Source organism: Argiope bruennichi, chromosome 3 (genome assembly GCF_947563725.1).
Source record: "Argiope bruennichi chromosome 3, qqArgBrue1.1, whole genome shotgun sequence".
NCBI classification, from domain to species: Eukaryota; Metazoa; Arthropoda; class Arachnida; order Araneae; family Araneidae; genus Argiope; species Argiope bruennichi.
In genome coordinates, this window is record NC_079153.1 from 68702373 (window position 1) to 68720772 (window position 18400).

Below are 18400 nucleotides of genomic sequence, written 5' to 3' on the forward strand. Positions count from 1 at the left end.
TCAGATTGTTATAGAAATGTTGCACCATTCTGTTCATTGTACTATGCATTTCTCTAATTTTTTCCCACCATTCTTAAAATTTGAGCTTTAATTTTAAAAAAAGAGATTAATTTTTTTTTAATTTTAAAAATTAATTTAATTTTTTTAAAAAATTCTGAAACCGCACATGTGTTTTGAAAATATAAACCCAAGAATCAAATCATTCAGCATTGAAGTCTCATGTGTACTACATAATATGTTTTATAATGCTATGCAATATTTCGAAGCAACACATTAATAAAACCGAGAACAATTCACCGCTCACTATGTAGTTTCCAAAATAGTGTTTCTTCTGAATTTCTCAAAATCCAAATTAAGTCTTCTAATTCATAAATAACTTCCTTTATTATAACTTTGATGCATAACAATCTTTTAATACCGAAATTTAAAAAAAAAAAAAAAAAAAAAAAAAACTGCTGTAGCTGAAACAGAATTAATGTTGCTTCATTTCAGGTTTTTGCTATTTCGCCTTAATTGCAATGCATTCAATTTGTCGGAATAAATGTATTAGAAAATCGCGAAAACAAATAGTTGCAACATAGGATGGTAAATTTGATGTACGAGGGCTGAATGTAATATAAAGATATTATGCACTAAGAAATTCAAATGAGTTCATTAAAGAAAAATTTGTATCCTTTACAACAGAATATATTTCTTGTGAAATTGGAATAATTTAATTATTATTCTCCGGTTCTGATAAGTATGCAGCTGAGAAGGGAAATATCCTCTGATGCCAGACGAGTCTGTTTTAATACATTAAACTTCAATATAATTAGTTATTGCAACTTTGCTATTATTTGACATGTTTCTCTCAGTTCTGTACTTTTTCTGCTCTGAATGCATGCACTCGTCTATTTGAAGTCGAAGGTCAAGTCAGAACTAGGAGTAATAAAACAGTTGGAAAGCTGGATCTTCCAGAATAAAATTAATTTACTCCATAAAATGTATCATTGAGAATGAATATTAGTAGTATATATTCTTTTAAATTCAATAATTGGAAAGTTTCAAAAGGTATCATTTTCCCTGTTCACCGTAATGCCCATGTTTTGTTGCCATTTTTATACCCTCTTAAATTTCATCATCTCACTGAATGTATCTTGAAGCAACTATTAAGTAATGAATGCAACAATTTTATTTCTGAATATAAATTTTGAAAACTTAAATTTATTTTGAGATCTATCAAAAACAGAGAAACATACATGGTTTTAACTGGAAAATGACACCGTATATTCAAAGTGGTTATAACACTATATTTAACTTTGTAATTTTATTTAAGATATGAACATTTACACAGTGGTATCAGGTATTAAGCGAATACTAAGTGGATCAGCAACAAATATTTTTTTCTGTTTGGAGTACATGCTTATTCTAACATTACACGTAGAAACAAACCTAAGAAAATTATCGAATTTTCTGCTTATACATCTCAACTCGTAAATTTGCTGTCTGCTTCTTATTCAGAAATCAGATACATTCCTCCAATCAATCATTGGATTGGAGAAATATTGATGTCGCGGAAAACCACTATTTTTAATTTCTGATTGTTTTTGAAATGTCACAAATTCAAACCATGAAAAAAACAGTTAATCAACTTCGTCAAGAAGCGAATATACAGCGGATACCGGTGTCTCAAGCATGCGATGAGTAAGTGCAATATGTCGGTTTTTAATAAGCTTCCAAGCTTAATCAGAAAATAGAAAATTTTAAACAAAAATGATTTTTAGGGCGTATATTTTTTCCTTAAAGATAAAATTTTTTTATATTTTTTTCTTAAAGATTATTTCTATATGTTCAGAGTGCTGCATTTCCTTTAAATTTAGAGATAAATATTCAGTTGCAAGAGAACTTTCCTGCAATTAATTTAGGGAGTGGACCATTTCGATTTCATCAAATGTATGAGAAATTATGAAATTTGAAATAAATATACTTTTGTGGTTGCTTGTATAAATTTTCTTACGTTTATATCTTCAATATGAAGTACGAATGTTGGACTTTAGCAACATTTTTTTTAATAAATGGAAACTGCTTCATAAAAATAATCACTGTAATTAATTTTTAATTCCTTCGTTTTTTGTAAATAGTGATATATTTCTATTTTATCGGAAATAAAAAAAAATCTTCTAAATAATTTATAAATATGGTTCACTTCTTAATGAATATTACTTCTTCATGTGTTTTAAAATTTTTCATTATATTTTTAACAATTCTTTAATTGATTTTTAATTTGAAATTTATTGATTTATAAATTGGAAATTATTTTGTATATTCTAAAGTATATTTACAAAGCATTATATTTCTATTTGTTTTAACTCTTCCAAGATTATGTAGAATGTCTTTTTTATTTGATATTGGATTAAGTAACAAGTTTCATATTAATGTTTAAAATTGATGTTTTTGATTTAAAAAAGGATCTAGAAATTATAGAATATTTTAAGTAATTTTTTTTTTCTATTTCAAAACCTATTTTACACTTTTAACCCTTTTTAAATGAAATTTTTGAGATACAGTGGAAGCAGTTTTATAATAAATTAATTATATAAATAAAATACATTTTTATCTGTGACTCATATGAATATTACATATTTTAATTATTAATCTCGTTAAATATTTCATTTTATTTTTTTAATTAATTTGCCTCTTTTTTGTTTAGTTGGGAACAGCATTAATTAGAAATCTGTATGATTCTGTCAATTTTGTCATTGGATTATTGCAATAGTTTTGTTTTCAATAATAACTAATTTATTTGTATGGAATTACAAAAAGACATTATGTAATGTAGATTTTTAATTTGCAGCTTAATGAAATATTGTACCGAACATCAGAAAACAGATGTGCTTGTGTCTGGAATGAGTCCATCTGAAAACCCTTATAGAGATATCAAAGGATGTGTTATTATATGGTAAGTTAAATATTTTATTAGTTATAAATCCTTAGTATAAAATATAAATATTATATAAATCCTTTGTATAACAATAAAATTTATTTGTTGGTATGATTTTATAATGCCTGAAATTGATTTTTATTTTTGGTCACAACTTCATCAGAGTTCCTGTAATAGATTTATCAAAGCCACTTGTCGCTTTTAATGGGGACCAAAAAAAGGCCAAGAAAAAAATTTCATCAAATTATAAAAATATATTCAAAAGCATATATATATATAATATGTGCATAAATATATATAAAATCATGTGCGAATCTCATGCCACGATTGAAATTGCCAAATTGGTGAAATTTTTTCTTGCTGCTTTTTGGCAAGAAAACTTACAAGTAATAAAATGTTATACTTCAGATACCTTTGTCTAATTATTTTATAAAATCAAATAAAACTTCTTAAGATGATGATTCTGATTTTAAAATAAATAACGTGGATGGTTTAAGCTTACCAAATTATTATTTTAAGCTGAATTTCGTAATTACTTTTATTAATATTGCATTTATGTAATTTAATTCATCTGAGTATTTTCTAATATACTTCTAAATATATTGTATATCATTTATATTTTTGCTAAAAGTATGATGGGGAAAAAACTCATAACAAGTGACAGAAATCTTAAAAACAAAAATAGAAAATCAATTATTTAAGAAGCTTGATTTTCAAGTAAATTTTACATTCCATTGAAAAAGAAAGTGTGCAGTAATTTAGGTTGTAGCAGTTTGTACTTTTTCTTTTAAATTCATTATTGTTTATTTAATTATTTATTAAGGTATTATTCTTTACAATATAAATTTATGATTTCATGAATTATCAGCATCACATTTTCATTATTAATTTATCTAGAAATTTCTTAAAGTGAATTGTAGTCTTCTTGAATTTTAGACAATTTAAAATTATGAGTAATGTTTATGAAATTTATTAATAAAACAAATAATCTGAAGTAAAATTAAATGCTGTGCTTTTCATTGAATATATAACATCTTTATGCTCTCACTCTGTCACACATTTATAATAAAATTGAATCTATGCTTATTGTCTTTCACCATATTATCAAAAATGTTAACTTAACTTACATCGGCAAATATTTTACACACACAAAAAAATCTTTTGGTTAAAAGCAAATGAATAGTTATAAATTTTAATCTTCAGATACATAATTCAAATATTTATTTTCTTAAATAATGTCAAATGACATGATTAAATTATTGATTAAACCTTTTCACCATCACCCCACCCAAAAAAAAGAATGAAAAATTCCTCTCCTCCTCTCAATTTTGTAAAAAAAATTGTAAATCTTTTAATAGATTTATCACATTATATTTTAATTTCTGGGCCCATAATGAACTTATTAGAGGTATAGCTGAAATAAGAGTGATTTTAAATGTTATATACAAATATGATATTACATATCTTTCCAGTTGAAATTCCCACTGTTTCTAATTAACAGCATTCATGTAATTACTTACTTACTTACTTACACAACCTTGTATTACAAACAGGTTTGTAATATTAGTAAAAAATATTTGAAATTTATTGATCGGTTTCATTACTGTGCAAGCTAAAACCGATAAAATTCATTTGAAAATATGAAAAGTGAATAAGGCCGGACTGCATGTTTAAAGAATTACTTTATAGAATTTTGTTGGAAAGATTTGGAATAATCTGTTAGTAAGGTTTATTATTGATCACATAACAAAAAAATAATTCTTTAGGAGAAGTGTGAACTGTAGAAACACTCCTTGAATAATTTAAATTAATGCATACCTGTTTAAATTTCTTTAATTGTCCGTGTATTATTTCTTGCAGATGGATGTTGAAAAAGTACTCAATCTTGTAAATGATCGGGCTCTGCTGAAGTATTCTGAAATGGTCTGATGGATAACAGCTCAACAAATTGAATTCTTTATTTCACTTTATAATTATTTCACACTAAATCATGAAACAATGAAAAACAATTCATTATATTTGCAATTCTTTTTAAATTTTTATGTTCAGAGTTACATTTATAATGCATTGGCTATTTAATGCAAAATTTATTAATTCATGGTATTATTATTTTTAACTTATTATATTTTAAATGAAATATCATTATGTTGATATTTTGCTTGTTATCAAAAAAATTTTGGTTACTGATTTCTACCACTAAATTTACATAAAAATTGCTGTCTAAAAAAAAATTAGCACTTTTAAGCACAAGAAGGAAATTTTCTTTTGATAATGTAGCTGTTTCTCTTTTGATATATATTTACAAACACCTCCTTACTTGAGCTACTTCATTTCCAGAGTAGTATTTGATGTTATGAATGTATAAGCATGATACAAATTTGTAGTACCTTGTTGTCATGGATATTTAGTTTTGCTTCATTGAATAGTTCGATGTTTATTGTGCAATGTGCTTTGGTGTGTCCAAACTGTTGTTCGAATTAATATTAGATTTATGTTGTTATCATGTAGATTTTATAAGTGTTTTCACATCTTGCAACAAAAGCACTTTTAAAAAGTCCTTCGAACAAATATCATGCTGCATTCATTTTATTCTCATTGATTTTAATAGATCTGTCGCTCTTTGTGTTCTAATACAGTGTTCGCTCTTTCTGTAGCACATTCCATTTTTCTACATACTATATACATAAGCTTTTTGTCAATATTTATACACTTACGCCACAACCATCATTTCTTTTCTTTATGTCTCAAACATGTAATCATTAACATTTGTGTACCCTCTGTTGAAAATAAATGTTTCTGGAGTCATATATGTGTTGTTTTTCTTTTAGTTTTAATGTGTGACAATATCTTTTGTAACTGGAATGGAATTAACCAGAAGTATAAAAATATTGTCACTTTTAAAAACATATATTTAAACCTGAAATGTAGATCTATGAATCATTCAAATTTATATCCACCCTGGTTGAAGTCATGAGGAAATACAGATTGTCACAAAGTAGCTTCATCCAAAAGGAAAAGCATCACCTCTTTTGGTTGACACGTAACTGACCAATTCATATCAAATCCATATTTGCATAATATTTTGCGATGACTTAGAATTTTGAAATAGAATAAAAATTTGCCAAATTTTGAATTACAAAATCAATTATTAATTTTAATCAGTTGTTAGGAATTATTTAATTACTTCATGAAGTAAAAAAAAAAACTATTTCATCATGTAAAATCTTGTACAATTTCTAATTAATGATATTAAATTATAAGTTGTTAAATTGCTACCAAATGCTTTAATTAAGAAATGGTGCCATTTTTTATTCATATTGTATCATATATCATTTCTGAATCGTTATCGTAGTATGCAATATGTAATATTTTATGATAAGTACTTACTATCATTACATCCAAGGAAATCATTGAAAATTCGCAAATCGTGTCTTTGAATGAAAATAAAAGGATTTTATACTTGTTTTCAATTATTATAAAAAGTAAATGTTTAAAATTCTTAATTGCTAAATTAGTTTTTTAATTGCAAAAGATTTTCAGATTTCTAATTCTGTGCATTGCATTTCCACTGTTGCATCCAGTAAATCATTAAGAATTCACAGATTGTGCATTTTGATCAAAAATTTTACATCTGTTTTTAATCATTATAAAATTAACCGTTTGAAACTTTATTAGAAAATTACTTTAAACACTAATTGTAAAACCAACATTTATCAAATGAGGCATGAAGAATTTTAGGTTTATAGTGGAGATGTATTGCATTTTCTTATCTTTATAAATTTCTGCACATGCATATTTTTCCAAATAAAGCAAGTTAACACTGTTAGATATATATAGATAGAACTTTTATGTAAAAAGATTCAATGTCATTAAAAAAATTATTAATGACAAATATGAATTTTCTCTTCTAAATCATTAATATTTACTCTTTTTATATTTTTAGGTTTAAAATTTCTTCAGGTATTACATTTTATTTCCATCTAATACTTTAGATTTACTTTCCAGAATAATAGAATTTTATTTTCAAGAAGTATTATTACAGTTACAAAAAGTTACTTTTTTTTATTAAGAATTAAAATGAACTAAAGATTAAAATTAAACTAAGATTGAAATTTTTCTAGAATCCTTTGTCTGTAAGGTAGATTTAAAAAGTCATCTGTGGAAATAACTATAATATGAAAGAGAAAGTATGAATAGATTTCCTTCAAAATAGTCAAAAATAATATCGTGTAAATTGCAGATTTCATCCTGTTTCTAATACAAATAACTTGTCAATTAAAAAAAAATGTTGTTTTTAGATATTTAATAAAGGAAAGATCTGATTCATTCTTTAAACAAATCATTATTTTAGAGATATATAATTAGGCACTACAAGATATGGTAGTGATAAGGAAAAATTAGGTCAATATCTTCATTTTAATGAAAATCCTGTGTTATAAAATTTTAATCTGTCAATTTTAAGAGGGTTTTTTTTCTTTTTTGTATAATTTTTTCCTTATTCATTATAATAAAAAATGGGAGATAATATATTTTTTAACATTGATATTTTAGGACTTTTTTTAAAAATTCAGAGTATGGTAAAACTTCCGGTTATCTCTTCAGAATTTCTCTTAATATTCTTATGAACTAAATTGAAGAGAAATTTTTATTTAATTTTTGTTTCTATGCAAGATTGAATTCATCAATGCAACATTAATAAATTGTAAATACTTATTTTATTTCATCAATCCAGGTTGCTTGGTTTTAAGCACTTTTATGGTATTTTTCTTACTTCGCCTGCTGCTGGATCCTCATACATTGCTATAGGGGAGAAATATAAGTGAAATTTAAAGCATTTTGCATAGCATTTATACATTATATTTAGAGTGTGAATAAACATGTATTCAAAGCCTGTATTTTGCTGAAAGGAATTTTGAATTGTGAATAAAGAAAGAAAAAAAAACACGTCTCTGCAAGAAATTATTCTAATGAATAGAAAATGAAATTTAAAAATTTCGCAATTCCGAAAGGCAGGATTAAAAATAGATGTTACAAACTAAATATTTGTAACATTTATCGATCGATATATTTAATGATTACATATGTTGAATTCGTCATTAAAATCTTAACATAACATATAAGATTCGAACAATTCGTGCCTGAATTGAACCTTTTGAAAATTTGAATAAATTAAGAATTTTTAAATTTTGTTTTACATCATTGGATAAGTTTTTTCGCCAAATTCGCCGTGGAGAGTGAAAAAATAACTTTTTAATTAATTATTTAAAGAATTAAATAATATATTTTAGAATTTAATTTAAATTTTTCGAAAAAAAAATTTTTTTTTCAAATCGAATGCTTGCAATTGGAACTGTATCATCCATGTTTTTATGAACATTATCAGGAAAAACATGAATTGTATAATGAAAGTATAAGCTTTATTAAAGCTATTCATTTAAGTATTTTCGAGATAGAAAGAATAAATAATAAGTTCACACTACAGAAATTAAATCAATGTTTAAAAAATAATAATATCTATCATTCATTTTGCTGATAATTAAGATTGGAGCTCAAAATGATTGATTTGATGACTTCCATTGAAAGACTTACTTTCATGTCCGCAAGTACAACTATATGTTTTCAAAAATATATGGAGAGAGCATTTTGGTTGTGTCTGGTATTCAATTTTGTCTATCAAATGGCATACGAAGAAGGAAAGTTTGGTGTATGATTTGTGTCTGAGTAATTCTAGAAATCACGAATTTTTTCTTATTTTTTTAATATTGTTGGAAGTGCAACATAATGTATTGTATAATATTTTTTGATATTATATAGTATTCGTTATTGCGATATTATATGATATCATTTTGTATTTACAATATATGTGTATTATTGGGATGTTTACTTTTGTGTCCTCTCCCTATATATAGATCTATAACTATTTTAGAATAAAGGTATTTATAAGGAACTTACATTATTATATAATATCATAGAATATTGTGATCACTGCACGGTAATACTGTATATTGTGCAATATTGTAATGCTGGTGTATGTTGACTTCTAAGCCCTCTTTCTGTATGTATATATAAACCTATTAATATTTTGAAGTTAAAGGTACAAAAAAATCTTCATACCTGAGCCCGGAGTGACGCAGAAAGGGAGACTAGGGGACCACTTCCCTGTTTCATCGCACTGATAAGGTTTCCTAGGGACTGCTGGTTTATCTTCATAATGCTTGCATTCGACTTCACATATTGGTCCGTGCTCCATGAAATTTGTGTAACATTTCATCGAGCCTCCAGGTCCCAGAGACAGGGTACAGTCCACATATTCTACAGGAAAAAAAAAAACGTAAGAACGTTTTCAGAAAAAAATAATGTTTGACTCGTTTCATTTTATTGAAATTTGACCTATAATTTTAAACAATAATTAATGTGAACAATTTCTTAAAAACGTCGCTGTTATATCAAAGTATCGTATGTAAAATACCACTCAATAAAAGATTCTATTAACATAAAATGCCTGACAACATTGTTATGATATTTTCAGAATTTAGAATGCCGAAAGACATTATACAGATAATGTACAATAAATATTTTGGGCTAATACCAAGAAAAAATAGCCTATCTCACAATATTGAACAATATTATATAATTCCGTATTTAACAATATTATACCATATTGCGAATATCATTTAATGTCATACCATATTGTACAATATTTATGTGCTACTTCAGCAAATGTAACCTGATGTCGATCTAAGTTAGAGCAATATTTTATGCTAATCTTATTAAGCCTAAAGTGCTGCGCACTATTGTAACGATGTCCTCTCGATATTGAAGGGCATTCAGAATATTAAATAACATTGTTGAGATATCGTATAATATTTTTTAATAATGGGGACGGATTTTAATTATTTGTTACGGGAAAGATTGTTATTCCGAATTTTGCAATACATGAATGTATATCTCTGCTGCATTCATTAAAAAAGCACCACTTAATTATTTCATTCCTTAGATGATTTGAGTTGTTACCTCAGAATATTGGAATGTCAGAGCTTTTCTTTCAAAGTTGAGAAGTCTTTCCTCAATGACAGTCCGGAAAGTTATATTTAGGGTTTGATATACATAAGAGGGCTCATGTTAGCTGATAACTATTAAGCAGACGCTCGAAGTATGCTCGAAAAAATTATATATCCCTTAAACCTCTCTGGGCGTACAAAGCACTCGATACGAGGATGCAATCAATCGCATTTAATGAAAGGACAAGGAAATTTCACGGTGATATCTAGTTTCGCACATAGTTTCGTTGAATCATTTGGGACTTTTCAGTATTGATAAAATTATTTTACTATTAAAGAAGACATTTGATACTGAATATTAATCTTTTGCATGCGAGAGAGGACTCTGGGACACCATTTATTTTATTGTAACTGCTAAATAATTCTCAAGTGCAAAGATTTTTCTGCTGTCAGTAATTGTTTACGAGATATACGGAACAAAAATCATTTGTAGTTACAAGGTTACTTACGTTCACATTGTTCAAAAGTTCTTGTAGGAGACCATACGTCTTCATCAAATCTGCATCTCATTATTCTTGTCCTTCCTTCTTTAAACTTGTATCCGAACATGCACGTTTGGTTGCAAACTCTACAAAGAAAAAAATATATTGCACTCCAAGAAAAGTTTGGAACAATTCATGAAGTTCCTCCCCCTCCCCCTCCTGTTTAATGCAGAAATCCCTGAATGCCATACAAAATTTTTGTGAACCTTCAAGATATTGAACGAACGAGATATTGAACATTTAACAACATTGTGCAGATATTATAAATATCTTTCGCAAATAGAAATAATTTGTTAAGATCTGATTGCAAATAACCTATTAAATATAACTATTTTACTAAAAGTACAAAAGTTAAATTAATATCGGATAATCAGATATGATTTAAAATAATTTGCTTCTAAAAAATAGATAAATTCAGATTTGCATAGGGAACTTACACTTTACTAGGATAAATCTTGCAAAGGATCTCAGAATCCTCTGATCTTAGGGGATATCTACATGCATTTGGCATTCGTTTCAAACGCGCATGCGTCTCTTCAGAGCCTTCTTCGAAATCTGAAAGAAAAACAAAGCTGATAAATATTTCAGGATTTTCAGATAAATTAAGGAGGGAATATGAAGAAAAGTATTCCAAAAATAGATCAGTTTCAATTTATATTTATAAAAAGGTGTGTGTGCTCTAAGAATATAAGAACTACAAATATAGCACATTTATACTTTCAAGAATGAGAATGTGCATTTAGAAGAATTTTTTTAAAAGATCTTATCAAGAATTTTAATTAAGTTAAAAACTGAGTGAAATTTTAAAGTATTTTCACCATATCATCCGAAAATATTAAAATACAAATTGGAATTTTACACCACTTTAAAATTTAAAAAAAAAAATATTTTTAATAATACCATTTTAACTGCCGTGCAATTTTTTCCTGAATTTTGGGAATTTTTAAAAAATATTTTTTGCATCATTTATAAAAATAGAAATTACTGTTACAATGAAATTCAAATGTTTTCATCTTTCATCAAATATTCCATCGCGTGATTATCTTCCATTGTTGAAAACTAAAGAAGAAAGATTCTGATAATTATCTGAATAGTTTACATGAAGAATTAGAATGTGAAATTACATTACAGTAGAAGACAAGGCGCTGTTTGAAATAGATTATCCACATAGATTTTAATGTTACTGTAATGTAATGGAACTCGACTTCATTTGTCAAACCCCCTCTTGCTTAAAAGAATCGTGAACAGCAAGTTATGAATAAGAAATTTAATTTAAATTAAATGCAGCCAATTTTCCCAGCGCAAATAATTGTTCGGCGAAGGTGACTAATTATCTATATTTCGATGTAGTCTTTTTTTTTTTTTTTTTTTTTTTTTTTTTTCTTTCACGTTTGCATTTCATGTAAGTTTTGCTCGAAATTGATTGATCGACTGAAAAATTGGTAACGATAAAAAAAAAAAAAAAAAATCTAGTAACGTTAGGACAAGCACGTTGTGAAATGAATTAATTATTTCCGACAGATAAAGGATATAAACGTTGAAAAGTTTTGTAACCCAGATATATTACAGTTCTGTATTTTTGCATAATTTTATGTCCTCCATAATTATATTCCATCTTGATACCAGAATTTGCTTACCAATTTTGATTAATTGTAATTAAAAATTAATTCTGTATGAGAACACATCAACTAATATTAAATTTGAAATGAAATTGATTAAAAAAATTTCATCATATTTATAATAACAAATTATAAATTATACAGTAATTATTATAAGTTTTTAAAAATATCATTATTAATTATTATAATAATAATAAAATTAAAAATATTATTAAAGAATATAAAATATCTAATCCTTTTGTGCTGACTTTTGCTTGATTAAAATTTTAATTTCCAGGCAAAAATTATTCTGTTTACCATAACCCATATAAGAGTAGGATTTATTAACTCAATAGAGAATGAAGTTTGATCTCCGAAAACGTGTATGCCCATTAGGACCGAAAGGATTAAAGAACAGTTTTTTTTATCAGTAAAAAATAATTTTTTATAAAAAAATATGGAAGTTTAAATAAAAGTGCAAATCATAAGACACTGAAAATAATATTATGAGAAAATTCTTAGAAATTCATTAAAGATTTTAAAAAATACCATAAATAGGTTTAAATTACTTAAAAAATTACTAATCCAATTTACTTAAATGACATTTCAAGTGCCTTACGCTTTCATAACCTTCTTTTGACCTCCATAATAATAAAAATTGTTTTTTAATTGTTAGTGTTCTAAAAAATGTTTATTATTCTCTGGTTTAGTAGTATTTAGTATTACCTTGTGTCAGGTAGACAGTCTTCAATTTCGGTTTTATTACCACAGTTTCTGGCTTGACTTCATTTGATTGCACTTCTTTATTCACATTCAGGGCAATAAACATGAACAAAACTGCAAAAATTTATTTCAATGGTTAGGTTTACATCGCATGGAATTAATATGATAATTCAAATAAAGCTATCGAAATTTCAAGCAATATCAATAGCGCGGTAACAGTTTAATATTTGATGTGATAAATACCATACATTCCTTTCATGCATTGTATAATCAAAATTAACATATCTTTTAAAAATAATGTGAGCTTGCACACATTGTGTGTGTGCGCGCATGTTCTCTCTTAAAATCTACAAGTCAGATCTTTGAACTACAGCTATCAATTTGACACATATGTATACTTTGAAGGGTCGAAATGTGCATCGCCGAGCGAATTTTTTGAAATCGTAATCCGAATTTTAATCAAATAAAAACTGAGGGAGAGTTGATTAGAATTTTAATTGAGAAAAAAAACTGAGAGAATTGAATCAAAATTTTTATTGTAAAGGATTTTTTATCATCGTTTCAAAATTCAAAAAATTATTTTTGAATATCTCTTTTTGCAATTTATTACGCAATTTTTCATGCAATTCGGCAATTTATTAAAAATATTTTTTTGCATGATTTATAAAAATAAATTTCATTTTTGCAATCAAATGTATATTATTCTCAGTATTTGTCAAATATTTGATCGCCTGCTTATCTTGCATCATTTAAAGCAAATTAAAAGAATTTAGCGCTTTTCAGATCAAATAATTTGATCTTGAGCTGCTAATTTCGAAAAGTTATTATAGATGTATTTTTAAGGATTTGCAGCTCTAGGTTGAATGTTTTTTTTTATTTGAAAATTTTGATAAATTAAAAATCAAGGAAACTTTGGCTTTATCGATAACCCAGATGTTTTTAAAGACTGTATGATGTGATGGAAATCCATTAGGAAGTCTCATGTGCATAATAAAAAGAGCAGATTTAAGGCTACTAAAATAATACGGTTCTAATATCTATTATAATTGGTGCTTGAAATACTACGTTGAGAGAATCATACAAGATGATTCTCACGACGTTGAACAGTTATGCATAAGAATTTTAATTGAAACTAAATACAACCAGTTCTCCAGGGGCACAATTGCCACCAATAGCACATATCTATATGGACCGTGATGGCTTAGTAATAAGGTCTAGGCCTTGGAGCTGAAGAGCTCTAAATTCAAAACCCAATTCCATTAAACATACGCCGTGTGTACGCTCTGGTACAAGTTAAATCTGACGTCGTGGGTCAAACGTTCTCACATTTGTATGGTATGGAAATGTGGAAATTGGTATTAGGTCAGGTATTGTCCTCATCATATGACTAGAGCTCAAAATTACGAGGTCCGTCCCAAATACTCTAGTGTTACTTTCAAACGGGACGTTAATCTAACTAAACTAAACTAAACGCCTTTCTATATAATAGAATCAGCAAGAGTGTTCCATCCTCGCCTTTTTCTTACACTTACGTTTACATCTTACGTTTAGTTTCATCGTATACCAAAGATAGTCATGTTCGCATTTTGAACTTCTTTTCATTGATCTATTGGAACCAAAACTTTGAAACTGATCTATAATTTTGGAATCAAAAACGATATTCCAAATTTCATTGTGTCTCTGAGGTATTACCCGACTCTGATAAATTGGTGGTTGCCCTTGTAACTATCTTAGGAACACTAATGAATTTTGAGAGTGGGATTTAATACGACACGAACAACAATTTGAGGATAATTAATAATGGTATAATAGATACGACTTATTTGAATTTTCCTAACTTATCAAAATAAATTCTTTCACGACGTTTATTTTCTAAGTCACTATCAAAGCGAGGCATTATCATGCTCTCATACTCATAAAAGTGCAAAGAAGAAAAAACAATCTATTCATTGGTGAATTTAAATCAAAGCTAGACATACCGTGTTTAAGACAAATATTAGAGATTATATATGAAAATTCTCCTATCTAGCTTATAGGTTATAGGCTCTTTGAATCTGAATTACCGTGCTTGCGTGCAGAATGACGGACAGATGGTAAGCTTATCTATAGAATTGCTTTACGTTCCTAATAATTATAGGAATGTCTCGATTTAAATTTCATCGTCTTTTCCCACTGCTGTTTCTTTTATTAGCTGAAGTATTAGTGAGAATGAAATTACACTCAACGTGTAGTTATAACATTGTAAATCTTTCTTTCTTATTTGGAGATATATTAGATTTCAGGAAATGTTTATTTCCGGTTGAATGAGATTTCCGTTCAACAATATTAACGAGGCTTACTTCCGTCTTCTTTTTTTAATTAGAAAATAACAATGTAAAAGGTTTGAATAATGATCCTTTTTTTAATATTATAATTATTTTAAATAATAAACGATCACCACATCAATAATATGTTTGAACAAAAAAAAATCACGACAGTGGCAAAACTTTACCGACAAAATTATACAGCGAAATTTGGAGAAGTTAGTACCAATGAGAATGGTTCTCCCTTAGATTTTCTCACACAGTTACAAATAAAGGTGTAACCTTCCCCTTCCTTAATAAGACTTTACCCCTTGACCAAAGCCTTGAACACCACAATCCACATTCTCTTTCAATTTTCAGAATTCTACATATAGGCGTTCTGTATTTGTAGTATAGTAAGGAAAATTGAGTGTGCATTTTGTACGCTTTTTTGCAAAAGAATGAAACCAAATTTTAACACACAACAAATCATTTTAGTAGTAATATCTTGTACCAGTTTGCATTTTTTCTAAATCTATATGTTTTAAAATTATAGCTTTTAAATGCATGGAAATATGAAAGATTTAATTCAAAATTTAACAAGGATCTACATTTTAGTACAAACAATGTGCCGATTTTCATTCTTCTAAATCACTGCATTTGTTGTTGTTACTTATGGCACTTGCCAGGGACAAGCCCGCTTTTCGAACACAGCCGATTTAAGCCTAAGGAGGAGCGTCTTTTGCTAACTAGGGCCAAGAGTACGACTTAACTACACACACGTCACAACCCTTTTTACGGGGCGGACTTCATTCTCGCATTTCATTCACACATCCACAGATTAGACCTGAATCAGAGAACGATCACCCCTGATCCAGCACCCCCAGTGGTATTACTCTCGACATGGAGGACTTCGTGACCACGGCAGATTTATACGCGCGTCAGTCACCAAGCACGCGGGGAATATTCGGCCAGCGGAGTTCGAACTCGCAACCTAAGGGACGCGAATCCAACGCCCTACCTACCAGGTTATCCCGGCCACTGCATTTGTGAATTATCACATTTACTTGCATGCGAAAGTACAGATCGACAGACAGTTTCCTTTCTCAGATTTGATTCAAAATTTGATACAATGTTGCACTTTCGATGCTAAATCTGTGAACAAAATTATGTTCATCTAGATTTTTCATGTTTATCTGTACTCGAATAATCGTACAAACAGGTTTGCTTTAAATAGATTTCATTCATATTTTGACTCGACTGACTTCTGACTCGTCTCAGCTTTCTATAGTTCTAGTGATAGGCATCGAATGTTCTATTGGAACATTAGAACTCGAGTACTAATGGAACTATCGCCAAGATTCTCGAATATTCTGAGTCTTTCATTTTTGTCACCAAATGGACGCCAAGTCCAGAGCTTCATTGACCTGCATCCATTCAGTGCCTATTAAAATATCTGTAAAACTATCATCCTCATCGGAAGATTTTTTTTGCGCACAGAAGCAATATTATAAATTCGTAATAATATATTAGATATACAATTTTAAGAAAATATGCAATTAAATTATAGTAATCTGCAAGTAAACTGAATATAAAAATAAGAAAAGCCAGTTCACCTCGTTAGCAAGTTATGATAACATTGTTAATTCAAAGAATTATAAAGAAATAAAATGAATTTAAATTAATACGTTTTACTTCGCCCCTCGAAAACCAAATTTTAAAATGAAAATAGAAGACCTTTCCAAGATTATTATGTAGTATTGGCCAGTAAAAAAACCAATAAATTTTAAACCTTCGCTTCTTTTATGTATGACTTTGTTGATAAAAAACTTCTTTAGAAAGTTCAAATTATGCAAAACGAGTTAGTCAGAATCATTACAAATGCATCATGGTTCATATACAACAATGTTCACCATCAGTAATTAAAAATACAAAAACTTGAAGGTTATATTAAGGAATTTTTTAGGAAATATTTCAGCCAACTAAGAAACAGTAAAAACTCTACCATGAATGATCAAATCCAATTTTATCACAACTCCGGTAAATATTCTTTTCCATACGCTACTGCTAAATGGGGCCTTCCACTTGAACCACCTTAAAAACTTTTCTCAGTACTTATGATTCATTGTACTTGCATCTATTAAACCATCATCAGAACTTGCTACTTCATTCTTTTGCTTCTCATTGCTTCGCCGCTGGTACTGGTACGAAATTTTTACATTCTGTTTGAATAGAAGTGCTCTGGCTTTAAAACTCAGTCAAATATTCAAAAAAGAAGATGACCATATTGCTAGGAAATGACATAGTACGTGTTTGCGCGCAGTTTATAGCGATAGAAATAATATGTTCCAAAAATTAAGTAAGTTTTTTTCAAATACAAGGCTTCTTTATAAAGAGTGCTGATATCATAAGTATCTTAAACTAAATTTAATTAAAATATTCTAAATATTTTTAAATAATCAGGATCATATTCTGCAATATTTATCCTAGAGCAGTTACTTTTCCCCATATTGTCAGTTTGAGTTCATAATAAATACCGTTTAAATTAAAGAAACTAATTATATAAAGAAAAATCAATTTTGACTTTTTAAAAAAGCATTCTATTTTTTTGCCTGAAAAACAGACATCAAAATTCGACGAATTTTGCAATCATAACGTCATCTAAAGTACAAAATAATAGAAGGTAAAAAAAAAATCCATATTTTTATATTCAATTACCAACAGAAATTGGACATTAAACTCACAAAGTGGAATTAATTGGATACTTACAGATACAAATAAAATTCGACCTTGTCATCTTAATAATTGCCCAAGTTCTTTAAATGATGAAAAACGTAGAGTCAATTGGAATATACATTTATAATATAGGCCCACCAATGAAAATAGAGAACGAAGCCGGATTTAAAAACATCTCATGTTTTCTTGGAATACAGAGGTTTTTCACGAACCTCCCTTGAAAATTGATTTTTCGATGCCAGTCATTGATGGATTATTGTATGATCGTTTCTTACAGTTCAAAGAATTTATAACAAGTTACTACTTATCTCACATATGAATCACATTCTTATAAATATATTTCGAATGTATTATCTCTTTTAGTAACTTTCAGTACTTAATTTAAAATATAAAAATCGAATGGAACATTTTAACATTTCTGTTTTCTTGGGGATAGTCATCTCATTTGAAACAATAAATTATTCTCCAAATAAATCGTAATATCTAAATGAAGAGAATGACAGAAGAGACATAAAACCATTGAAGAAATATCGAGCACAGAATTTTTTGATTGTTTGTTTAAATTCCTACCCTATAAAAATTTTCATAAAATAGACCT

The 18400-nt window shown here is 27.8% G+C and overlaps 2 protein-coding genes across 2 annotated transcripts; one reads left to right on the plus strand and one right to left on the minus strand.

The window, feature by feature from the left end:
• Positions 1-1477: 1477 nt before the first annotated feature.
• On the plus strand, positions 1478-5727 carry LOC129963333 (guanine nucleotide-binding protein G(I)/G(S)/G(O) subunit gamma-12-like). The gene is made up of 3 exons (XM_056077643.1): positions 1478-1683; positions 2834-2935; positions 4781-5727. The coding sequence occupies exons 1-3, from the start codon at positions 1592-1594 to the stop codon at positions 4809-4811; spliced, it is 225 nt and encodes a 74-aa protein (XP_055933618.1). The 5' UTR covers positions 1478-1591; the 3' UTR covers positions 4812-5727.
• Positions 5728-7673: 1946 nt separating this feature from the next.
• On the minus strand, positions 7674-17899 carry LOC129962871 (uncharacterized). Its single transcript, XM_056076870.1, has 6 exons — positions 17836-17899; positions 12788-12898; positions 10901-11018; positions 10431-10549; positions 9035-9232; positions 7674-7720 (listed from the first exon to the last, which is right to left on the minus strand). The coding sequence occupies exons 1-6, from the start codon at positions 17861-17863 to the stop codon at positions 7674-7676; spliced, it is 621 nt and encodes a 206-aa protein (XP_055932845.1). The 5' UTR covers positions 17864-17899.
• Between the last annotated feature and the right edge of the window lie 501 nt (positions 17900-18400).